We start from the raw sequence: 25,730 nt of genomic DNA, 5'->3' as shown, positions 1-25,730 counted from the left end.
CGAGATCTGAAGGAATGGATCTCGACACAAGGCTTGCAACTCAGAAATCCTCCTCGCAGAGCAAATAGCAACCAAGAAAATGACCTTTAAAGTCAAATCCTTAAGCATCGCTCTGCAGATAAGTTCGCACGGAGCCCCACACAAACCCTGGAGAGATTCCAGGGAGGACAAACTCTCTTCAAAGGAGGATGTAAATTGACTCCTCAAATAAATCTAACCAAGTCAGGTTGAGAGGACAACTGGTAACCATCCACCTTCCTTCTTAAACAAGCCAAAGCCATTACCTGAACTCAAAGAGTTGAAAGTGAGGCCTTTGACTAAACCTTCCTAGAGGAACAACAAAATGTGAGACAGCGAAGACCGCAATGCCTGAACTCCCTTAATCATGCATCAAGATTCAAAGACTTTCCAGACTCGGACATATGATAAGGAAGTGGACTTCCGTCTCGCTTGGAGGAAGATTGTCATCACTGACTCTGGGTACCTTCTGCTCAAACGCCTCCTCTGAAAAAAGTCAAGTTACAAGACAAAAGCGATCTGCCTAATCGGAAAACATGAGACCCTGGCATAGAATGAGGGAAATGATGGAGTCATAATAGACCCTTAACCGTCAGGTTGACCAGATCCGCAAACTACGGACAGCGAGGCCATTCCAGAGCCACCAGCACTACACCCCCCCCCCCCCCCCCCCCCCCCCGGATGCCTTTCTATCCACTGCAAGACCTTGCCTACGACAGGCCATGGAGGGAAAATGTACAGAACTCCCTGAGGCCACCAGAGCGTCTACGCCTTCAGCCCCGTACTCAGTCTGCTGAAAAAGCGATGAGCCTTTGCATTGTGCAGAGTCGCCATCAGATCAATGTGTGGACAGCCCCACTTCTCACAAATGAGCTGCAACACTATGTCAGACAGTTCCCATTCTCTCGGCACGAGACAATAGTCTGAGAAAATCTGCTTGGACATTTTCAACCCCTGTGATATGGGTCACCGCAATCTGAGTTAGATGTTGCTCCGCCCAAAGAAACAACTCCTGAGTCTCTTGTGCAACTGAATGACTCTTGGTGCCACTTTGTCTGTTGATGTAAGCTAAAGTCGCTTTGTCCGACAGAACCCGTACCGAACGCCCTTGTACCAAAGGCAGAAAGGTAAGTAATGCTAACTGCACTGCCCTGGTCTCCAAGCGATTGTTAGACCATGAAGCCTCCTCCGCCGACCAGGTGCCCTGTGTCACTTGTCCCTGGCATACTGCTCCCCAACCAGAAAGACTGGCATCGGTAGTAAGTATTTATTTATTTTTATTTAATTCTTTTATATACCGACCTTCATGACATGGGTCATATCAAATCAGTTTACATGGAACCTGGGGGATAACATTCATTAACGACCAATTAACAAGAGGTCATTTACAGGAGGCAATAGTTATATTTAACAAGGAGTAGCAACTTGGAATCTGGAGAAAGAGAAGAGAGAGACAACCATTGAGTATATAAGGGGCTTAGCTACATATATAGCAAAGTCTTATAATTAGCAACTGTTTATTTAACCTACATTAGGCACTGTATCTTTTACTTATGCCTACATTAGGCAATGTATCTTTTACTTGTTAACCCCATATATACTTATCCAAGTTATATCGACCTGTTCATTGTAAGACATTTACTTGTCAATGTTACTGTTAAAATGTAAACCGAATTGATCAGTAATTCTGTTATTGGAAAGTCGGTATATAAAAATGCTAAATAAATAAATAAATATAAATAAATAAATTGTAATGATCCTGATTCGGACAGATTATGGGAAAGCTTGTCGGAATAGCCAAGCTTGTCCGGAACCTCCAAGGCAACCCCTCGCACCAGGTTGGGTGTCTGAAGCCACCAAGACAGATTGTCCCTGGTCGGAGGAGTTAGACAGGTTGATGAAACTTCTGATAACGGGCTCCAATGTGCTAGGAGAGCCCTCTGAAGTGGCCGCTTATGAGCAAAGGTCCACAGTACCAGCTCCAGCGTTGAAGTCATCGAACTGAGGACCTGCAAGAAGTCCCAAGTTCTAGGTACACGCAACTTTGACAAGTGTCGAATTTGATTTTTATAACTTGTACACTCTCCTCAGTCAGGAAAACCTTGCCCTGACTTGTGTCGAAATGCGCCCCAAATACTCCAGAGTGAGAGATGGGATTAAGTGGCTCTTGGCAAAATTCACCAGCCAGTCTAGGGATTGCAGAGTCCGAAGCTCAGTCTGCACGGTGGAGCAACAACTATTCTCCAACTTCGCCCGTATGAGCCAATCGTCAAGGTACGGATGGACCAGGACTCCCTGGTACCATAAAGCAGCCGCCACGACCACCATAACTTTGGTGAAGGTATGGGGCGCAGTGGCCAGCCCAAATGGAAGTGCCTGAAACTAGAAATGTTGGCCCAGGACCATAAACCTCAGGTAGCGCTGATGATCTCGCCGAATCGGAATGCATAGGTATGCTTTCATCAAGTCTAGAGATGCCAGGAACTCCTGGGTGCGTACGGCAGCAATTACCAACCTCAAAGTTTCCATGCGAAATCGGGGAATCTTCAATATCGCATTCATGTGCTTCAAGTCCAAAATGGGTCAAAAAGTTCCTTCCTTCTTTGTGACAACGAAGTAAATGGAATATCTACCCTTTCAGATCTCGTCCTGAGGCACTGGGACCACAGCCCCCAGGTGCTGCAACCTGTCTAGAGTCTCCCCCTCTGCCCGGCGCTTTTGCAATGAGCCACAGGGGGAGACAAGAAACAGGTCACACACGGGATGAGCAAATTCTAACGCATAACCGTTGCTTATTACACTGAGAACCCACTGTTCCTGGGTGATCTTGGCCCACTCCTAGTAAAATTGAGTCAGACGACCCTCCTATAAAAGTGGGCCAGCCTCGCCTCATTGTGCAAACTTGGACCCTGAGGGTCCTCTGCTGGTGGGGGCTCTGAATGGCCTACGACCTCCACGAAGGGACTGCCCCCAGGCCTGACCTCATGAAGAGAACGGACTGATAGGGATTCCAACATGGCCACCGTTCCTGCAGGTATGTGCATCTAGGGCTGCATGCAGTCTATGCTTGCTGAACTCACAGCTGCTGCGCCGGCCCCGAACATCCTCCATTTAGCAGGCACTGGGAGAATGGAGGGTCCCTCCTTCCTCACGATTCAGGCCGCACAACCACGCAGAAGCTGCCCCACACGCGCAGCAGGCCAATCCCCTCCCCATTGGAATGTGAGAGAATCGCTAGTCCTGTGCCGAAAATAACACCCCGGGGGGGGGGGGGGGGGGTAGAAAGCCATCCTTACCGCTACACTGCCTGCTCTGACAATCTGTTTCCTCTCATTTTTTTTTTTTTTTTTAAATTAAATTAAATTTTAAGCGGCCTCTCTACGTCCCTGCTCCCAGCACTGAAGAGCTGTCAAGCTCAATTCAAACAACTAAGCAAGGGAGAGGGAAAGGCCAAAGCAAAAAAAGTAAAGTGAGCCAAGGAAAAGCCACTACAGTGGCCTTGTGTGGGTAGGGATCTGGACCACCAGATTTGCAACCCATGGCTAACACAGGACCAGGTGTACAAAAATGTCACCAACCCCCAAGCCCATCTACCTCAACCAAACAGGGTAGGGGATCTCTCAGTAGGAACCCCAACCCCTGGTAGGAAGGCCCATATGAATAAAAAAAAGTTAGAAAAAAATACTGGGCAGACTAAGAAAGCAGAGTTGCTTACCTTTAACAGGTGTTTTCACAGGACAGCAGGATGTAGTAGTCCTCACATATGGGCGACATCATCAGGATGGAGCCCAATCACGGAACACTTTTGTCAAAGTTTCTAGAACTTTGACTGGCACCTATTGGGTATGCCCAGCATAGCACCAACCCTGCAGCCAGCAGGAGTCCCCCTTCAGTCTCGTCTTATAGTAAAAAGTACATGCGAAAATAAAATAAGGAAACATAAACGAACCCAACTCCACGGGGCGGCGGGCGGGTTTTGTGAGGACTAACATCCTGCTGTCCCGTGAGAACACCTGTTACAGGTAAGCAACTCTGCTTTCTCACGGGACAAGCAAGATAGTAGTCCTCATATATGGGTGAGTACAGAGCTAAGGATGCCCGAGCAATGCACCAAATGTACCTAAGACGTGCAACAGGCACAAGAACTGGGGTGGAATTTGGTAGAGGGCATCCTGAACCCCAACAGGTTGGTGGAAGGATGTTGGTACCTCAGTTCGCAAATAAGTTGCGTAGCATAGGCTGGCTGAAGATGGAATCTTGACTGCCAGCCTTGTCTAAACAATAACAGGCTGCGAAGGTGTGGAGAAAACTCCAGGTAGCAGCCTTACAGATGTCAGCAAGCGGCACCGAGCGTAGGTGCACTACTGATGTTGCCATGGCCCTAATAAAGTGTGCTTTAATACGGTCTTGAAGCGGAATGCCTGCCTGTTGGTAGCAAAAGGAAATACAGTCCACTAGCCAGGAGGAGAGAGCCTGCTTACCTACAGGTTTGCCCAATTTGATGGGATCAAAGGAAACAAACAATTGAGTGGATTTCCTGTGGGCAGCTGTACGGTCTAGATAAAATGCTAGAGCACATTTACAGTCAAGGGTATGCAGAGCCCGTTCTCCTGGACTTGAGTGGGGCCTGGGAAAGAAGGTGGGTAGCATAATGGAATGATAGATATGAAACTCCAATACTACTTTAGGCAAAAACTTAGGGTGAGTGCGGAGTACTACCCTATCATGCAGAAGTTTAGTATAAGGCGGGTAGGTGACTAAGGCTTGTAACTCACTAACTCTGCGAGCAGATGTGATCGCCAAAGGAAAAATCACCTTCAAGGTGAGATAGCTGAGAACACAGGATTGGAGAGGCTCAAACGGCAGTTTCATGAGCCGCCCCAAAACTAAGTTGAGGTCCCAGGAAGGGGCCGGAGGGCGCAGTAGAGGTTTATGGTGGAGCAAGCCCTTTAAAAAGCATGTTACAAGGGGTTGCACTGAAATGGGTACATCCCCGACGCCTTTATGGAAGGCGGCTACTGCACTGACATGTACCCTGATAGAAGAAGTTTGGAGACCTGACTGACAGGTGCAGAGATAGTCCAGAAACTTCGGTGTGGAACACATGAAGGGATTGATGGACATGGAAGTACACCATACCGTAAACCTGTTCCATTTGTAACGATAAGACTGCCTTGTGGAAGGCAGTCATGAAGCTACTAGGACATGGGAAACCGGCTCTGAAAGGTTAAGAGGTTGAAGTATTAGCCTTTCAACATCCAGGCAGTCAGGGAGAGGGCCTGGAGGTTGGGGTGACAAAGGCAGCCGTTGTTCTGAGTGATCAGAAGTGGGTCCTTCCCCAGAAGAATGTGCCGGTGTACTGATAGGTCGTGGAGAATTGGAAACCAGACCTGACGTGGCCAATGAGGGTCTATGAGAATCATTAGTCCCTTGTCGCTTCGCAACTTCACGAGAGTCTTTGAAATGAGTGGAAGTGGATGGTATGCATAAAGGAGACCGCTGGCCCACGAGAGGGAGAAAGCGTCTCTTGGATGAAGATGTTGGCTGCGAGTGAGAGAGCAGAAGTTCCCTATTTTGCGGTTGTGAATTGATGCAAAGAGGTCTATGTAAGGGTAAACCCAACTTTGGAATATTGAGTCCGCTACCGTGGGGTTGAGGGATCACTCGTGCGGATGAAAGGTGCGACTCAGCTTGTCTGCCAACACATTGTCCATTCCCAGCAAGTAGGTGGCCCTGAGGTACATCGAGTGGGAAAGGGCTTCTGCCCATATCTGTGCAGATTCCTAACACAGGAGGTAGGAGACCGTTCCCCCTTGCTTGTTGATGTACCACATGGCCACCTGGTTCTCCATTTGAATCAGGATTACCTGGTTGGAAAGGTGATCCTGAAAAGCCCTGAGAGCATATCTGATTGCACGAAGCTCCAGGAAATTTGTTTGGTGTTTGGCTTCCTCTGGAGACCAAATGCCCTGAGTTTGCAGGTTTGCAACTTGTGCACCCCAGCCGAAGTTGGAGGCATCTGTTGTCAAGGTTATTTGAGGTTCTGGAGCCTGAAATGGAAGGTCTTGAAGAAGATTGGATTGGTTTATCCACCAAGCCAGCGATAAGCGGAGCTGGTTGGTGATGTGGACAATGGTGGACATTGGCTGAGAAGATTGAGTCCACTGCGATTTTAGAGTCCACTGCAGTACTCATGGCAAGGCGAGCCATGGGAGTGACATGCACCAAGGCGGCCATATGACCCAGTAAGATCAGAAAGTGACATGCAGTTGAGTGTTGTCGAGACTGCAGTCGATGGGCCAGAGAAGCAAGAGTGAGCTCAATCCTGAGGTAGGAAAGCTTTCGCTTTTAAAGTGTTCAAGTCGGCCCCTATGAACGATAGGGTTTGAGAGGGAACTAGCCTGGACTTGGATAGTTTATGAGGAACCCTAGGGAGATCAGAGTATGCAAAGTAAGACGTAGGGACGTCAGTGCAGTTTCCTGAGTGGGAGCCCTGATCAACCAATCGTCGAGATAGGAGTCAGTGTCCACGTCTTCCCCTGAGAAAGGCAGCTACCACTATGAGGCACTTGGTGAAGACTCGTGGGGCAGATGCTAGGCCGAATGGTAACACTAGATATTGGAAGTGTTTTGGGCCTACTAGGAATTGCAGGAATCTGCGATGTGATGGAGTAATTGAAATGTGTGTGTAGGCACCCTGGAGGTCTAGAGAGCAGAGCCAGTCTTCCCTTTGGAGAAGGGGAAGAAGAGAACCCAAGGTCACCATCTTGAACTTTTCTCTTTGTAGGTATTTGTTTAAGGTGCAAAGATCCAGTATTGGGCAAACACCACCTGACTTTTTTGGTATCAGGAAATACCGGGAATAGAAACCCCTGCCCCTGTTGGGAGAGGGGCACTGGTTCTATTGCTTGGGACTGGAGGAGGAGGGAAACCTCCTGCTCCAGGAGTGGTCGGATGTTCCCCATGTCAGCCGAGGTGGGGAATCTGGTGGAACAGAGAGAAAGTTGAGGTGGTAACCTTGGGATATTACAGCGAGTACCCACTGATCTGTGGTGACTGTATCCCATGATTGGAGAAGTGGCACAACCAGCCTCCGACGGGAAATGGTCGGAAGTGGAGGCTGGGTACTGCTCTCTAGAAAGGAGTCAAAAGCCAGACGCTAGACCTGGCTGGGGGGCTGGCTTGACTTCTGTACTCTAGGTTGCCTGGATTGGCCATTTTGGTAAGGCTTAGAAGGTTGACCCCTGGATGCCAGGGGATAGTAGCTCCTTTACTGGTAGACTTGCTCTTGGAGTCTCTCCTAAAAGATCTTTGGAAGAGGAAGAGAGATCAAAAGGCAGCAAGGAGAGCTGGCGCAGAGTCTTTTGGTGGTCCTTGAGCTGCGCCACTGCTTCTTGAATCTTTTCTCCAAAAAGATTATCCCCAGCACAGGGCAAGTCAGCTAACCTGTCCTGAACTTCTGGTCTGAGGTCTGAAGACTTTAGCCAGGCCAATCTTCTCGCACTAATTCCTGAAACTCTGGAGGCAGTGTCAAAGAGGTCATACACCGACCGCACTTCATGTTTGCCAGCATCTAGACCCTTTTGTGCTAGGGCATGAAGTTGGTCCTGGAATTGCAGAGGTAAGGCTTCAGCAAACTCCTGAATCTTCGTAAACAGGGCCCTGTTGCACTGGGTCATGTACAGTTGATAGGAAGCAATGCGAGAGAAGCATTGAACCATGAAATACTCACCTTGCAAATGCATCCAGAAGTTTCTGTTCTTTTCCTAGGGGAATGGAAGAGTGGGGTTTGGAGCATCGTGCCCTCTTCTGGGCTGACTCCACAACCACTGAATGATGGTCTAGCTGAGCTCTCTGGAAGCCAGGGGCTGACTGAACTAGATAGGTGGCATCTGCCTTATGGCTGACAGGTGCCACAGAGCCGGGGTGCTTCCAATTTCTCTTTAAAAGGTCCAAGAGGATGTCATGAATAGGGACAGACATGATTTCCTTAGGAGCATTGAGAAATTGGAGAAGTTCCAACATCTGATGCCTGGAGTCCTCTTCAGTCTGAAGCTGGAATGGAACTGTTTCAGACATTTCTTTTACAAAGTTGATAAAGGACAAGTCCTCTGGAGGAGAATGCTTCCTTTCATCAGGAGGATAGGGCTGAGAAGGCAGATCTGAATCCTGGGACGAATCATCGGTCCAGGGATTGTATGGCTCATCACAAGCTCCCATATGTTCATCAGAAGGAAGTAGCGGTGTTATTTATTTAAAATCTTTTCTATACCGTCGTTAAGCTAGCTGCCGTCACAACGGTTCACAATAAGGCACATAATAGCATGTTTGCTTTAGATTATGTTAACTAAATAGGTGCAAAAAAAATACTAACACAATTTCAAATTAAATATTACTTAGTGGTAGTGATAAGTCATGTCTACTTCTAACTATAACAGCTATAAGATAAATTAACACTTAAATCTTGTTCTATGTTGATGCAATCTAATAATAAAATACACACAATTCGAGTAAGCTGGTGTGTGTGTGTGTGGGAGTTCTGCTGACCGCATCCTACATTTCCCTGGATTCTACTCTCCATTCTCTTTGTGGTATGCTTGCTTAAATAGCCATGTTTTTAAACTTTTTCTGAATGTTTTGATGCCTCTTTGCATTCTGATTTCTAAAGGCATGGTGTTCCATATTATAGGTCCTGCTAGGGATAGGGCCCTATCCCTTACTTGAGGTAGTCTGGCTGTTTTTACCAAGGGAATAGTTAGCAGGGCTTTGTTTGCTGATCTCAGGTTTCTATTAGGGACGTGTACACGATGGGCTGTGTTCAGCCATTCTGCCTTTTTGTCATTTGTTATTCCGGAAGGTCCGGGCCTAGGCATCAATGGCCTTAAAGGTGGAATCGAAGGCATCGAGGAAGGCACTGATGGAATCTGTGACATCGATGGATGTGTCTGTGGTAGCACTCCGGAGGGCAGAATGGAGATCTGTGTTTCTTCTTCTTCCGATGACAAGGGTATGGGTGAGGAAGGAATCGGGGCCATCGGTTCTTTTGGATCCACCGGTGGAAGGGCACAGATAAAGTTACCCATTCTTGCCAATAGCGGTGCAAGTGCCATGGGTATCTGATCGGTGGCCGGAGCAGGAACCGGCATCGATGGAGGTTTGAACCCCTGGAGTGCTTTAACGATGGCCTCTTGGATCATCCGATCCAATTCCTAACGGAAACCTGGGGCATGGATACCCGGTTCCGGAGCAGGAGGCAGCACTGGCGTAGCCGGAGGGTCCACCGGTGAAAGTGGAATCGCGGATCCCGGCACCTATCCAGGTGGAGAACGCCTCTGTGACCCAGAGACAGAAGAGGATGGGGCCTTTTCTGCTCGGGACTTCTTTGTTGGTGGCTCAGACGTCAGAGGACTTGCCTGTATCGGTGGCCTGAGCTTTACGATGGCGGTGTCTGTGTTTTTCTCGATGTTCTCCTCTGTCTTTTTCCTGAGGAGAAACAGGGGGGTTGACACCCGCGAGTCGAAGCCAGTTGGGCAGCGGCGGTTTCCCAGTGCTGATGCGAAAGACGGCACTGGTTCAGACGACATCTAAGCTATCGATGGAGTCGGGGTTTTTTGGCCGAAAGAGAAGTCCCATCTTCTCCAGCCGAGCCTTGCAACCCTTTGGTGTCATTTGGGCACATTTGGTGCAAGTAAGGACATCATGGCTGGAGCCCAAACACATCACACAGACTGTGTGAGGGTCGGTGATGGACATCATTTGAGGGCAGTCAGGGCACAGATGGAAACTAGACGCCATGTCCTCAAAATTTAGCCATGGTGCGGTTGATGGCCAGTAGGCAGCGAGGGAAAAACTTGAGGGGAATCGACCGCAAGCAGGTAAAAAACTTACCATTCGACCGTGGAGCAAAGATATCGATAAGGGGTAAAAAATTTTTTGAAAGTTTTGATGAAGTTCCGTGAAGAAAAATTCCTGTCAGGAATCTCTGAAGAGCTCCTTAACCCGCGTGGCTACTGCTGTGCGGAAAAAAGAAGACTGAAGGGTTGGTGCTATGCCCGGCATGCACAGTAGGTGCCAGTCAAAGTTCTTGAAACTTTGACAAAAGTGTTCCGTGATTGGGCTCCATCCTGATGATGCACCTATATGTGAGGACTACCATTCTGCTTGTCCTGTGAGAAACTGCAGGTTTTTTCTCCAGCCACCATCTGCTGGAGACAAGCAAATACTGAGGAACTGCGGGTGGTACCAGTGATTATGAAGCAGTGTGCTCTACTTTCTCTGTCTCCATCTGCTGGCATGGATGAATAAACCCAGGAGTCTGTACTGATCTGGGTATGTAAAGGGAACAGCATTTTTACTGTCCCCTGTTAAATTCTCTGGGCAGGAATTAAAACAGCAAAGGTTGATCTATGCTCAGTTTGAGACTTTCTGTAGCCTTTCCTTAATTTGTTTGCAATCTAGTGTCTAGTTATCCTTACCTTGCAGGGCCTGGATAATTTTTTCCTTCGATGTGAGGTTGCTCTCTAAAAATACCTGTTATGGAAAAAAAAAAAAAAAGAAAAATCAGTGAGCTGCAGTGTAACCTCCCAGCACAAACACCATCTTGACCAGTTGACCACCAATAGGGACAAGGCCCTTACACAGTACAGATATCCAGCAGCAACTGATGGTCAGGAGAAAAGCAGCAGGCATTCATAGATCTCTGCAAGTACTCCTTTATACTATTTTCTTTTTTTCCCTTAATGCTATGTTTAATGATTAAACTATTATGCATCACAGAATAGTACAATTTGAAACACATTAAAAACAGATGTGTTTTGTCTGATCACTCATGTTTTCTTAAAATGCTACACATCTTAAATTCTGCCAGGGGTATGGAAACCTTGTTAAGGGAGGTTATTTACAGTTGTGCATGTAGGTTTAAACACCAAAGGGATTCAAGTGACTGCAATAGCCCTGTCCTGCAGCCATGTCAACCCCTCTGCCCGGACACATTTAGGCCATGCCAGGGACAGTCCTGTTCATCCTTCACTGTTATACACTGTATAAAATATCCTAAATGTTTCACCAGAGCCAACAATCACAGTACCAATTACTGCCCATGAACTCGTACCTATTATAAAAAAGGTGCCAACATCATAGTCCTGTTCTCGCTGGTGGATTTCATTTTCCTTGAATAAAAATTTGCTCAAGTAGCTGAAGTAAATCTAGAGCTCCAGAGATGCACCCCTGTTCTGGCATCTATCGTAATTATATTTAGTTGGACCTAGAGGAAAAAACCCATTACGTATATATTAGGTGGCCATTACTTTCGTGCACCCAGCAGATCTTATTATACTACACATTTATCTCTAAGTGTGCTGTGTTATTGCAGGTCTCAGGAGGAACTACAGGAGGTCTGGGGCCTGACTGCTAGATGGTCAGCCGTGAGCTCTGACATGGAGAGACTGTCCTGACCCATTTTTCAAGGTCCTGAAGAAGGCCCCTCACCCTACAATCTAGACAATTCTTCAAAATCACAGATTCTGGATAGAAAGAGAGCAATCTCCTTGGCCTAAAAGATCATCCATCTTCCTCAGTGAGAACAAGAGCCAAACTCTAAGGAAAAGGACAGCTGAAGTCTGCTGCACATTGTATCCAGAGAAAAGCAGCCTCCTGTGCCACTGAGAACAGCATAGTCAGGCAGACAGGGGGTGGCAGCTTCCGATTACAGAAAGACCAGTCAAAGAAACAATCTTTGAAAGGAAACCTATTGAAAAGAGACAATAGGCAACTACTAAAGTCCATAGAAGAGCACCATTACTTGGACCTGGGCATGCCATACCCTCTATTGGTGTAAGGGGCAAGGGGAGGGTAGAGTGTGTTGGGCATACCAGACAACCACACTATTCCAGAAGCACACGAGCTGCTTTATTCAGTGGATGAAGACAGTCACAGCAGCTCTATTTAGTCTTACATGAAATGCACAATCCAATTTTACCCAACAGCTTGCTATAATCAATTTACCCCCACCAACAAAGGGCTGGGACTTAGAAAGATGCAAGTTGCATGGGCTAACTACTCCAACTAGTAAGGCGGTTGCCCAGCAGCTTCCCTCTCCATGAATGCTGCTACTAAGGCCCCTCCCTGTATAGGTCCCTGGTGAGACTTCACTTGGAATACTGTGTACAATTTTGGAGACCGCACCTTCAAAAAGATAAAAACAGGATGGAGTTGGTGCAGAGGGTGGCTACTAAAATGGTCAGTGGCCGTCATTCTAAAGCATATGGGGATAAACAAAAATTTAAGCTTGTATACCCATAGATCAGGGATGGTGAACTCCAGTCCTCCATTTGTATGCACTGCCTCCACTGTATGCAAATCTATCTCATGCATATTCATTGCGGTATCCTAAAAACCTGGCCTGTTTATGGCACTCGAGGACTGGAGTTTTCCATCCCTGCCATAGAGGAAAGGAGAGATAGGGGAAATATGAAAGACATTCAAATTTGGATTGACCCTGAGCTTAACCTCAAAAAACACAGCAACAAAAATAAGATGGCTTCCACAAACTATTAATTCTCAAACACCTCAAACCACCATTAAGCCAACCAGAATTCAGAACCATTCTGCAATCCCTGATATTCTCAAGCATCCACCATTGCAACTCACTCATAAGGGCTACCCAAATCAACCACACGCCCGCTACAAATACTACAGAGCGCCACTGCTCGAATCCTCACCAGTCAAAAAAACAAAACAAAACAGATCACATCTCCCCTGTTCTAAAAGAGCTGCACTGGCTACCTGTTGAAAAAAAAAATAGAATTCAAAGTTCTAAACATCCTTCACGATTCAATCCACAACAGTGAATTTGTTTGCCTTAACACCCTAATCCAAAAACGCAACACTCAACGTAATACCAGATCAACAAACAAAGCACAGCTAGAGATCCCATCAGTCACAACCGCAAAACTTACCACTGTAAGAAAAAGAGCAATCTCAATAGCTAGACCACGTCTCTGGAATACTCTTTCAGAAAGTCTAAGACTATAAAGCAACACAAAAATATTCAGAAAACTACTCAAAACCTGGCTATTCAAACAAGCCTACAAAGATGGGATAGGATAAACTACTCAACCTGACACTACCCTAACCAAGAAAATAATCTCCGTGAAACAATCTTTTCCCTTCTAAAACTCTCCCTACACTTTATGCTCGCCATTACAACCAACTATTCTCAACGTTAACTAGTAGCTTCCCACCTATAAAATATATTCAATATGTCGCTACACAATCTATGCAACCCCTATAATCAAACTGCTATAATACGAAACCATCCCCCCACCATTATCTACTGTATATAATAAGACTGTTCATGAAATCTGTTCTTGAAAGCATCCCCTCATCAGGACTAAGGCACATAGTTAAACTGTTTCATTAAAAAAACTCTTGTTTTATCACTCTCCCACAGAAATCGATGTAAACCGTGTTTGACCGTTTATATAAACCATTGTTATACTTGCCATACAGAGTGAAGGCATGCGCCATCACACTCAGTTACCAAAGTTATTAATCAGTTACCAATTTTACCATGTTAACTGCTAGATAATATTGATAAAAGCTATCAATGTATTTATAGTTCGATATTTCATGTAAATCGTTATACCTGTAAACAGGAGTGAAGGCCAGCACCAAACTTCGGTATAAAAAGCCATACAAATAAATAAATAAATATCTCAAAAGTTTCCATACACAGGAGGTGAGCCTTTTACAATGGAAAGTAAGCTCTAAAACGAGGGGTCGTGAGATGAGGCTCAAAGGGGGTAAACTCAGGCGTAATCTTAGGGCCAGATTTTTAAACTTATGTGTGGGTGTAGATTTGTTCGCGCAACCCGGCGCAAACAAATCTACGCCCGATTTTATAACATGCGTGCGCTGCCACGCGCGTATTATAAAATCCAGGGTTGGCGCGCGCAAGGGGGTGCGCACATGTGCACCTTGCACGTACCGAGCCCCGATGGCTTTCCCCGTTCCCTCTAAGGCCGCTCCGATTTCGGGGCGGCCTTGGAGGGGAACTTTTTCTCCGCCCCCCCCCCCCCACCTTCCCCTATCTAACCCACCCCTCAGCCCTAACTAAATCCCCCCCACCTTTGTTGAAAGTTACACCTGCCCAAGGCAGGCGTAACTTGCGCGTGCCGGCACGCCATGCCCCGGGCACGGGCCGAAGCATCTACCCCACCCCCGGACTGCCTCGATCCGCCGCCACGCCCCGGCACGCGTTGCCGAGCCTATGCAAAATAGGCTCGGCGTGCGCAGGGGCAAATTTTCTCGGGTTACGTGCGTAGCCTTTGAAAATCTGCCCCTTAGTAAATTTTTCTTTTCAGAGAGGTGGTGGATGTGTGGAACAGCCTCCCTGTGGAAGTGGTGGAGACAAAAACAGGATCTGAATTCAAGAAAGTATGGGGATACATACAGGGGATCTCTCACTAACAGGCCGATACAGTAAGTCTGCAGGAGAGCAGGCGTACTTCCGGCGCGCGCACCAACCACTCGCCGGTGCATGCGATGGAATATTTAAATTAGGTCCGGCGGTAGATCCGAGCAAAAGGAGGCGCTAGGGACACTAGCGCGTCCCTAGCGCCTCCTTTTTGACAGGAGCAGCGGCTGTCAGCAGGCTCAGAAACCGGCAAAATTGAGCATCCGGTTTTCGGCCTGACAGCCGCGGGCCAAATTCAAATTTTTTTTTCCAACCTTTTTTTTACTCTTCGGGACCTCCGACTTAATATCGCCATGATATTAAGTCGGAGGGTGCACAGAAAAGCAGTTTTTACCCATTTTCTGTGCACTTCCCGGTGCTGGAAGAAATTTGCGCCGACCTTTGGGTTGGTGCTAATTTCTGAAAGTAAAATGTGTGGCTTGGCTGCACATTTTACTTTCTGTATCTCGCGCGCATACCTAATAGGGCTGTCAACATGCAAATGCATGTTGAGGGAATGTTGAGGGCGCTATTAGGTGCCACGGGTTGGACACGCGTTTTCCTCCCCTTACTGAATAAGGCGTAAGGGAAAACGCGCGTCCAAGAGCAGGCTAACGGTGCGCTCCGGAGCGCACTGTACTGTATCGGCCTGTCAGTGATGAGAATTATAATGCTAAATTGGACAGATGGGCAGACTGTATGGGCCATATGGTCTGTCATCTTTTCTCTAACAGCCTCTCCCGTGCTGTTTGCCTCACCTCACTTCTATATGTCCTTCCTTAGATCACAGCTACCATGGTTTGAGTAAACGTTAAAAACATCAATGCTCACTGCTCAGGCCCTGTCTTCTACTGGGGTCTCAGGCACTAAAGTGTCCATGGCTGTAACCAGCCCAGGCATCTCACAGCCAATGGCGCCCGAGCAAACCTGTTCAAGCTGTACCTGCGGCTTCTTGCGCCAGTGAGGCACCACTATGACTAATCCCCACTCCCCATCACAATTCCTGTCTGAATATTTGATGATTGTTAAGTCATGTTCCTGATAATTTTTGTTTAATACAGACTACCTCCTGGGATTTTTTTTATTCTGTCCTGATGTTTATTGAAGAATTGTTCATTGTTTTATTGTTTTGTATATGATGTAATTAAATTGTTTTATGTATGTTTTATTGTAAATCTCTTAGACCTATTTTGCATTAAGAGATTAATAAATTTTAATAAATGAAATGAAAAATGGACATTATGGATCCTTTTCCTGCTCAGCGGCAAAATTGTTCCCCTTCTTTTCCTGCCTATTTCTATGTCCCCCAACCCTGCTGTTTCCTCTGGGATTGATGCATCTTAGCAACCTGGACTTTTACCTGCTTTTTGCCCACCCATAGTCACTCCCTTCCCTCTGCTCCTTGAAAGCAGCCCCTTTAAAGGCTAAGATCTTGCACTCACATGCACTTCCTTTTTGTACTTCAAAAAGACCGATCTCTCTCACTGCACCAATGGCTCTGGTTGTGAAAGCTCCATACACACGCAACACCACTAGGGGATCTAACTGAAGGGGAAGCTTGCAGTGCTTAGCATTTGCCTCAAAACAATGGTTTTCTGTGTTACTAAGAAATGCATCCTTTACTAAAAATGTTGGTGCACATGCTTTAATACACAAAATGTTAGCATAGCAAATATCTTGCATCAGTACAGAGGGACACTAGCATGTGAACACCTAGGTCAACAGACAGCAGAATTTGCCATCAGATGACATATCACCATTGTTCATTGTCTTGCAACACAATATGTATACTGGTAAACAGTTTGGTACAGTCTGGACAGCCAAAGTTATCCAAGCAAAAAAAAAAACAAATTGGAAAAATTCTGCTTGATTCAAAATGTACATCCTTTGTTCAGCTCTGCAATGTGCTTCATATACACTAATTTAGTACTGGATTAAAATCAGTGGTCAAATTGGGAAGCAGCTGACCCCCAAATTCTACACTGCACCAAACATTACACAAAACCCACAACACTCAGTTTTACAGTGCTGCAGTACTGTACACGTGCTCTGAATAAGACAGCAGATGCACGGTTTGTACTGTTGGAGTCCCAACAAGGTAACACCAGGTTGAGCTGGTCTTTCGCTTCACTACTCAGACAAAAATACTCAAATTCTGGGTGTTACCTCAGTGACAGTGAGACAAAATACCTCCAACTACCAGGCACACTGACGCAACCCAAACTCCTGGAAAACCACTCAGATATATGTGGCACAACTGCAACACCAAAACACCTTTAACAAGTAGGACAGCATTTCCCAACCTTTGCAAGCTCAAGGCACATCTACAATAAAATAGTGTGTTGCACACCAGCCCTCCATGGAGCAGGCAGTGTGGACATGGACAAGATTCATATGGCTAAGTGAAGAGCTTGGGAAGCAGTGAAAACCCCCACCAGTCCCTCTTCTAAATTTTAAGACACGAAAAGGAAGCCTAGATGCTTGTCACGATGGACCTCGATATACAAGTGCAGGAGAAGGGAGGTGGTCATGCGATTGTGGGCAGCTGGCTCTGTTACTTACCTTGGACCGCCGCATCTCTTCCACCGTGCAGCTCCCAGCATTCAGAAGTCGGTCACATCCAGTGCTCAGTGCACGCGCCTCATCTCAGTCAGGCAAGAGATAAGACAGAGGCTGGAAGGACTCGAAGGAGACGACTCGGGTTGGAGAAGCTAAGGTGTTGAGTGTGCTACACAAATCGTGGCCCAGCTCTCTGTGCCCTGCATGCTGCCCATTAATCGCCACTAGGACTCATGCTGTTAGCTTCGAAGAGGCAGCATGCATGATTCCGCGTGTTATCAGAAAGGAGCTCCTCCATATTTTAAGGGCCACCGCTAGTGACTCCCTGTTGCTGCGAGGTGCTGAAAGCAATGACCAGATGCTGGTCTGGATCCAAGCATCGGGTAATGGTGATTCCCATGGCACACCAGATCAAATCTGAAGGCAATCTGGTTAGCAAACATCGACCTAGGACACCAGCGGCAAAACCTCACCTAGCAGTACAAATATTACATCTTCAATTGGGTGATGCAGATTGGAAAACAAAAAACAATCAATCAATCCGGACTGCTGTAGATCCAAACACACAAACTGCATATCAACAGAATCCTTCACTTCAGTCACACACTCACAAGACAGAGGCTCTCCCCAAATACAGAATAAATAATCACAAATTAGAAACATAAATGTGCAAACTTAACTGGGATAAAACACAAAGATTCCCCAGTGACTGGAAGATGGAAAGGAAAAACCAAGGTAATTTTGGTGAAACATTTCTGCATGGGTGTACTCTGCACAGGGCGGCAGTTACAACCAGCCAGTGATGCATTCAAGGCACCCATCTGGCCATATCTTACAGTAAAAGTATTTTTTAGCTACAGGCCTGTTTACTTTACTGCGGACAAAGTCTGATCAAGTTCTCTCATGTGGCTTGTGCGCTCCTACAGCCAGGGTGGGCCTTCTGGGCACCACATGAATAAAATTGGAAGGGGGGAGAGCTCTGGCAATCACCTGCTTTTACAGCTTGGAAACTCAGAGTAACCTGTACGGAGCAGCAATTACAACCCTAATCTTGCTGGGCAAACTGGGTGGGCCATTTTGGTTTTTAGTTACCATCATTTACTAAGTTGTTATGAACTGGAAACCAAGAAGCCTGATTCTCCAGTGTTGCACTGCATGCGTAACAGAATCTGAAATACATTTCCTGTGCTGTGCAAAACACAAAGTACTAGGAGAGTCTCATTTTCTAATGCTGACAAGAGAAAATATGATAAAAACATGAACAGCAATTTTAAAAAACCCCAAAGAAACCCACATGATCTTGAGATCAGAACTGCCTACAAAGGTTCGCTCAAGGCCCCCCCCAACAAATCATCGGTCCACAACACTATTCACAAGCGAGCTCTTTCAACAGCAGGTCCACTACATTGGAATTCACTTCCACAAGACTTACGCCAAGAACAATGCCATTCAACTTTCAGAAAGAAATTGAAAACCTGGCTGTTCGCAGAAGCCTACCGCTGAAGGATCTCCTCAACCATCACTGACTCTCACTCCCCCACCCCTCCCCAATCCCTTCCCCCCCCCCCCACCCCCCCCCTTTCCTCTCCCTCTGGACATACCAGGCTAATAACTGCCTAGGATAACCCTATGTTTTTGTATCTTACAGTTTTTTGTTGATTTATATATTTATCTCTCTCTAATTGTTTCTTAGTTTAAACTCTGTACTGTCTTCCATTGCCCAGGTTTTATGCTCCCTGTTTAATGTAACTTTACTTTCTACCTTGATGTTAATTGGTTTCCCCTCAGTTACATTGTAAACCGGTACGATAAGACCTAGTCTTGAGCATCGGTATAGGAAAAGAAATTAAATAAATAAATAAATAAATAAATAAATGATCTAATCCAGTGTTTCCCCCAACCTTTTCAGGCCAAGGCACACCTACATTAGAAAAAATCTTTGTGGCACAGCCACCTCCATGGAGCAGAGAGTACAGACAAAAAGAGGCCCAAATGCAGCCATAAGAAGAGCTAGGAAAGAATTGAAAGCCCCATCAGTCTTCCAATCTTTTAAACAAAAGGAGAGAGGAGGTGAAGACATCATGATGGACCAGCTGCAGGAGAGGGGTCTGGTGCAGACAGCTGGTTCAGTTACCTTGGTTGCTACATGAAGGAGGAGCCAGAAGTTCCTTCTTTACTGCTGCTCAACACTGAAACAAGCTGATGCAGTAGTCTGGGCATTAAATTGTGCGCTTGTTTTTAGCGCTCATTTCTAACTCCCAGATTAATTTAAATTTTAAACTCCTGATGCAGTAAGCTAATGATATGCAAATGCATTGGGAATTTAAAAAAAAAAAAAACCAAAAAAAACCCCAAATAAATCACGTTTAAGAGTAAAATGTGTATATGGCACAGGTTCAACACACATTTGAACGCAGGAATGGGGGGGGGGGGGGGGGGCAACTCTGACAGGCCATAAATGATGGCCTGTCAGTGGCTACCCAGTTGGCTGGATAAATACTGGAGAGCCACTGCCAGATAAGTCAGTACTTATCCAGATGAGCAGTGTCAGCCGCTACTTAGCTAGATAAGAACAGACTTATCCGCGGACTTTTTTTTTTTTTTAATACATTTCCCCCCCCTTTTTTTGTGGGGGGGGGGGAGGGGGGCTAAGCATCAGCACAGTGTAACTGGAAACCAGCTCTGACCAAGAGTTAAGTTTCCTGCACTAAAAAAGGTACACTGGCCAGATGCAGACTCTCCGCATCTCGAAGTGCTGCTTAATGACCTCATTTGCATGGGAGGGCCCTAAGCAGTACTCCCGTTTAGAAACAAAACTTCTTGCTGCATCGGTAGTAAGGTTTGTGCACAGAAAACATGCGCCGAACTGCAGGCAGAAAGGTGCATAGCGCATTGGCCTTAGGGCGAGTCACACCTAGTACTCTGTGCATGCTCTCCATCTCATTTATTCTGGGGGATAAGACAGAGGCTGGAAAAACTCAGAAGATGAAGTGGTGCTGTATATGCTACACAAAACAGGGCTCATGACTACCCCCTCTGGGGCTTATACTATAGCTAGGAAGAGGAGGCATGCATGATGGTGCATGTTCTCAGGAAGGAGGAGCTCCTACACGTTTACGAGCCACCACTGCTTTTCTCTTGTTGCTGGGAGGTGCTGGGAGCAGAGCCCAGATGGTGGCCTGGATCTGAGCATCAGGTAGTGGTGACTTTCCCATGGCACACCTGATCAGGTTAGGCAATACTGATCTAATGTTGCTAGTCCAGAAAAGGCAATCTGACCAGAGAATACTGCACAGCACCAGAAGCCTGGAATTTTTTTTGTTCTCTTTACCTGGCAATTTGCTGTATTCTGGCTCCCAGTTTAATTGGAACCAGGGCTGGGATCTGATGGCCAAGAGTCCTTCATTCACAACTACCTGGAGAGTTTTCCCCCCTTATTCTGTTTATGGACTTTTTCTTCAGAAACGTATCCAACCTTCTTTTGAAGCCCACTATGTTACTTGCTTTGACCACAACCTCTGGCAACAGATTCCATAGCTTGATTGTGAACTTTGTGACAAATATACTTCCTAGATTTTAAATCTGCTGGTTGCTAGTTTCATGTTTTATTCCCTATTCCTAGAGTTACTTTAAAGGATAAAATCACTGTTTCCTATTTACCCACTCTACCTCCCACTCATGATTTTATAAATCTGTCTCTTCTCCAAGCTAAAGAGCCCTAATCTATTTATCCTCTCTCCATAAGGAAGCTTTTCCTTCCCCTTTATCATTTTTGTTGCCTTTCTCTGTGGCTTTTTTTTACAGATAGGATTACGGCATCGCAGATGAATGACTTGGCACTTCTTGGCATTGAATCCCAGCTGCCAAGTCTGAATACTCTTCAAGCTTTCTTAAATCACTTTTCATTCTCTACTCCTTCAGGCGTGCCCACTCTGTTGCAGATCTTAGTATCATCCGCAAATAGGCAAACTTTACTTTCTATCCCTTCTGCAATGTGGCTCACAAAGATACTGAACAGAGCCGGTCCAAATACCGATCCTTGTGGCACTCCACTTAACAGTTTTCTCTTCAAACTAAGTTCCATTTACCATTACCCGCTGTCTCCTGTCAATCAGTTTGCAACCCACTCTACCAAGGTGCCAACTCCCAAGCTTATTTTATTCACAAACCTCCTTTGCGGGACCACATCAAAACTTTTCTGAAATCCAAGTAAGTCACAGAGTGCTCTTCCTCAATCCAATTCTCTAGTCACCCAATCAAAAAAATAAAATAAAATCAGGATTTGTCTGACAGGACTTCCCCCTGGTGAATTCATGCTGCCTTTGATCCAGCAACTCACTGGATTGTAGATAGTTAACTATTTTCTCCATTAATTTTCCCCACCACCAGGGTGAGGCTAGCAGGTCTGCAGTTTCCAGCCTCCTCTCTGCTACCACTCCTGTAAAGTGGGTCCATAACTGCTCTTCTCCAATCTTGCAACAACACTCCCATTTCTAGGAATCTATTGAACACGTCTTTCAGCAAACCTGTCAAGACATCCGAACCCTAGAAGTATTGTAGGATTTCTCTCATCCAGCCCCATGGTTTTGTACACTTAGTTTTCCTAGCTCTTCCCATACATTCTCTTCTGTAAAAGGAGTTGTGTCTACCCCATTCCCATTTACAGTCTTGTCAACCAGCTTGGTCGTTCTCCAGGATCTACTTTAGATCAGTCTTGGCCAAGAGAGTTAAGAATATAGTTCCACTGTCTTCCTTGAACTTCAGAGTCTTCACAACTAGTGGGTTGTGAGGATATGTGTACAGCAGACCCTTAAAATCTCGGTCAAAGGTGTCAGGAAATATTTCCTTTCCCCTGGTGAAATAGACTCAACCACATTGGCTTGTAAGAGGGATGAGAGCTCCTTTTGCAGCAGTTTATGATACGGCAAATAACCTCAACTAGGGTTTAATTTGGCAGGATAACAAATAGATGTAATCTGTACCCTCTGACAATGCTGAGGACCGTGCGTCTGAAATTGCACTGGGCCAGTTATGTAAAATTTCAGCCTGCCTCCAACAGGAATGCCCTCCTGCACAGATACTGGGATACTATGTTACTCCATAATCCAGTCAAAACATTATCCCAGGTGTTGACTGGGTTGCTGTCTGAGGCTTAGGGGGCCTGCTGTTGCTGATGACTGGCACATAGGGAATGGGACAGAGGGGGTGGAGGATAGTGTCTCCTCTGCCTAACTCTTGGGCCTCTTAGATATGGATGTTGGGTCTAGAGTGCCAACGGAGAGCTGGTGGAACATTGCAACATTATTGGATATGCATGACCACCATCCATCACCCTCTCACCACAGAGATTCTCTCCTGTGCAAGACACATCAGCGAGTCTTTCCTATACTGATGGATGGATATGAAGCTTGCAGCCTGGGGAGTCTGCGGGTGTCAAATCTCCACAGCAGAGTCTCTCGAAGCCGGTTAAAAAAACAAAGGTCAAAATGGACCATGTGTTTTCTGCATTCCAAACCCTTGTCCACCAGTGACTACAGGGTATCATGCTGTTTTTGAGGAAGTTGACTGCCTCCCTCCTCCCTGCATCTGATTTAGTATGTCCACATGTAATGGCCCATGGAGAGTTGGTAGGATGCTATGCGGGCATGGAGCAGGTATTCCCGGGAACTATTTCTCCCAAGAGTGTCCAGAGTCCTGAACTCCTTTCCCTGAGGGCACAGAGGAATGAGTCCTAATTCTCTTGACCTTTTTGAAAGTGGATTTGGTCACCACAGATTGGTGAAGCAGATGTTTTATTCAATCTGTCAGCCTTCTGGACGAGATCAATCATGTCTGCCTTCTTGCTGATGGCAGCCATAGAAAGGGGTTCTCCCACATTCTCGTCTGTACCTTCTGAAGAATTTTGTGGACTAGGATTGCATAAACTCCTTGGGGGCTCCAATGAATTGAAGAATACTCAATATGTTTATGGTTTCATCCTCAGTTTGTAAAGTAAATGGAATGAACTTTGCCTGACAAAATCTGTTAAGGAGAGGTCCCCTCAGAGCTGGAGGCGAAGACTTCCTTCTCTTTGGTGGAGGAGAGGGTTTGAAGGTGAGACCTGTTGACTCCTCTCTTTAGAGGAGTCACCGGATTTATAGCCATACCCCTATGAATATTCAGATCCCCACGGGAGGTGCTCTTGGGTGGCCTGGATCCAGATGATTTTTGATGGACTGGGAAATCTCCCCCCAGGAGCTGGAAAACAACAATGGGGCATGGTCATTGACCCCCCCCCCCCCTCCTCCAATGCCCCTTTGGGAATCAGCAATGTCCCAGCAATGATGCTGCCGCCTTGTCATTGGGAAGCCTGCTTCATGCCCTTGATGCTGCAGGACCAAGGCCCTGCGGCATCTTCTCCAAGGCCTGCTAAATCTTCTTATCCAACTAGGTCAACTCTGAATGGGAGGCAGGAAGGGTGGCTACATCTTTCTCAGAACCAAGAGGGGTATTGGTGGATGACACCAGGACCACTGGAGGCTGTTGTGAGTCCTGGGATTTCTGGTAAGATAAGCTTTTCTGGCCAAGGGACTGCTTAGAGGGGTTCTCAGCAGGGGCCAGAGTCTCCACTCCAGGCATCGATGCAGACAGATGTGAATGCTTTTCAGCTTCTCTCAGTGCTGCTGTTGAAGATTTGGAATCCTGCATCTTCGAGTGGGAAGAGCCAGATGATGGCTCATTCCCAGGATCCCTAATGTGCACCAGTATGAGGGAATAGACCTCATGCTGATGACACTACCTCGGAGGTCCCTCGATGTTGACGACTCCTGTGTTGATGGCTTGGTCGTCTAGTACCAAAAATGTTTTTCTATTAGTTCCAAAACCATGCCGGTAGCTCTTCTGGGTCATGATTATATATTCGCGACACCCATGGATATCATATGATATCCTCAGGTACAGGATACATTTATCATGAGGATCCGTGAGAGACAGTCGTGGTGCAGTGGCAGCATCACTGGAACCCGCTAGATATGTTTGCTTTCATTCTTTATCAGTCAAACTATGATCATGATGGAACAGTTTCCCTGCCCACCCCCCAGCATAGATCGCACACCCCCATGGAAAAAACAGAAAGCTCAAAAAACGTTCCTAGGGAACTATCGAGTAAAAAGCTATCCTGCTGCCAGAAAAAATTCCGAAAACCTGGAAGCAGAAGTAGTGAGGCAACCCCCCCCCCAAAAAAAAAAACCCACTACCCCAAAACCCACAAGATATGACCTCAGAAAAAAAATACTGAGGGGCCTCTGTGTGGATGCATGGCATGCTTGGGGAGGCACAGTAAGTTCTAGAATCTTTAACATAAGTTTTTGGGCTGGGTTCCATTAGATGTCATCACCTACATGTAAGGACTGCCATCTTGTTGTCCTCTAGAAAGTTAAGCTGCACACTTGCGTATCTGAGACTACATGCTCTCCAATAAATATAAACAAATACAGCTGTAGATAAGAGCTACAGGGCCTATCCAGTTTGTCCAAACTGTTGCATGCCATGGATCCCAGCTGATTTAAGGCTTGTCTGTTTCTTTCTTGTGACCAAGGACCTTTGTTCTGTGCTTATCCTATCCTTTACCTCTGCTATTGTTACTGCTTCCACCAATTCTTAAATAAAGCCATTTTATACATTACTACCCTCTCTGTGAAGTAATATTGTCAGATGTCACTCCTGTGTCTATTGCCTTTGATCTTTATATGAAGACATTTTGTTCTAGAACATATTTTCCAGTGGAAAAAGGTTTTGTGTGTTCTCGTCTCTCTTTTAGAATATACATATCTTTAGCTCTCATATCAAGGATTTTGATAAAATGACTTGCCCAAACTCACAGAGTGAGTAGACGAAGTGGAGGGACCATAGAGTCTAAGTATCTAACATCCTCTCTGCTCATGAGAGAGAGAGAAAAAATAGAGAGCAAGAGAGAGAAAGGGAGAGAGAGAGAGCGAGAGAGAAAAAAATACAGAGCAAGAGAGAGAGAGAACTAGCAAGTAGGAATAAGAGACTGGTGGGACCTGGGCCAGAATGATAGGTGAAGCAAAGCAGCAATAGCCACATCACCGCAGGAGCAGCTATTGGGAAGAGTATGGGGTGCCAGCACACTACATGCTCCTATCAGTGCATTAGGAGCCAGATTTACTCAGCTCCCCTCCACAGAAAGAAAATGGAAAATAGGGGGTGATCCAAGATGGCAGCTCTGTGAAGACGCTGGTGAGCGGGGCTCCGTCGGATCTTAAATTTCCTGCTATTCTTGCAACTCAGAACAATGCCGCACTCCGGGAGGAAACTGAGCGCACGGGAGTGCGGGTCTTAGACCGCTCCTCTTACCTTGCAAGTTATAGGTCCGATGGACGCTCATGTTGTCTGGGAGGTTACGGCCTTGGGAGTCTGCTCACAGTCAGGTGAGCAGGAGAAAGTAGTACCTGTCGCCTTACAGGATTCACTAACATCTCTGTCCCTGGAGGATTGAAGGGCCCCAGATAACCTGGCAGAGGTTCACTACCCTAGCTACCCTCATGGATTATCGGAGGGTGAAAAGGGAGAAAAGAGCAACTTGAAGGATTGGAGCCCCGAAGGGCTTCTGCTGAACCCAGGGAAGCTACCGACAGCGTGGTTTTGCCACAGTTAATGGGGGAAGAAGTTGAGCTGTTTGTTCTGACCAGAAAAGACC

At 46.3% G+C, this 25,730-nt stretch overlaps 1 protein-coding gene across 4 annotated transcripts in view; it reads right to left on the bottom strand.

The window, feature by feature from the left end:
• GOLM1 (golgi membrane protein 1) overlaps positions 1-25,730 on the bottom strand; it is a 190,225-nt gene that overhangs the window by 71,453 nt on the left and 93,042 nt on the right. For all 4 annotated transcript variants that reach the window (XM_029617189.1, XM_029617183.1, XM_029617196.1 and 1 more), the window contains one exon: positions 10,494-10,548. In XM_029617189.1, the coding sequence (XP_029473049.1) occupies positions 10,494-10,548 (55 nt within the window). The remainder of the gene's footprint in view (positions 1-10,493; positions 10,549-25,730) is intronic.

This window comes from Rhinatrema bivittatum, chromosome 1, assembly GCF_901001135.1.
Source record: "Rhinatrema bivittatum chromosome 1, aRhiBiv1.1, whole genome shotgun sequence".
In the NCBI taxonomy this organism is placed as follows: domain Eukaryota; kingdom Metazoa; phylum Chordata; class Amphibia; order Gymnophiona; family Rhinatrematidae; genus Rhinatrema; species Rhinatrema bivittatum.
The sequence above is the reverse complement of the archived record's forward strand: the minus strand, read 5'-3'. Positions and strand labels throughout refer to the sequence as shown.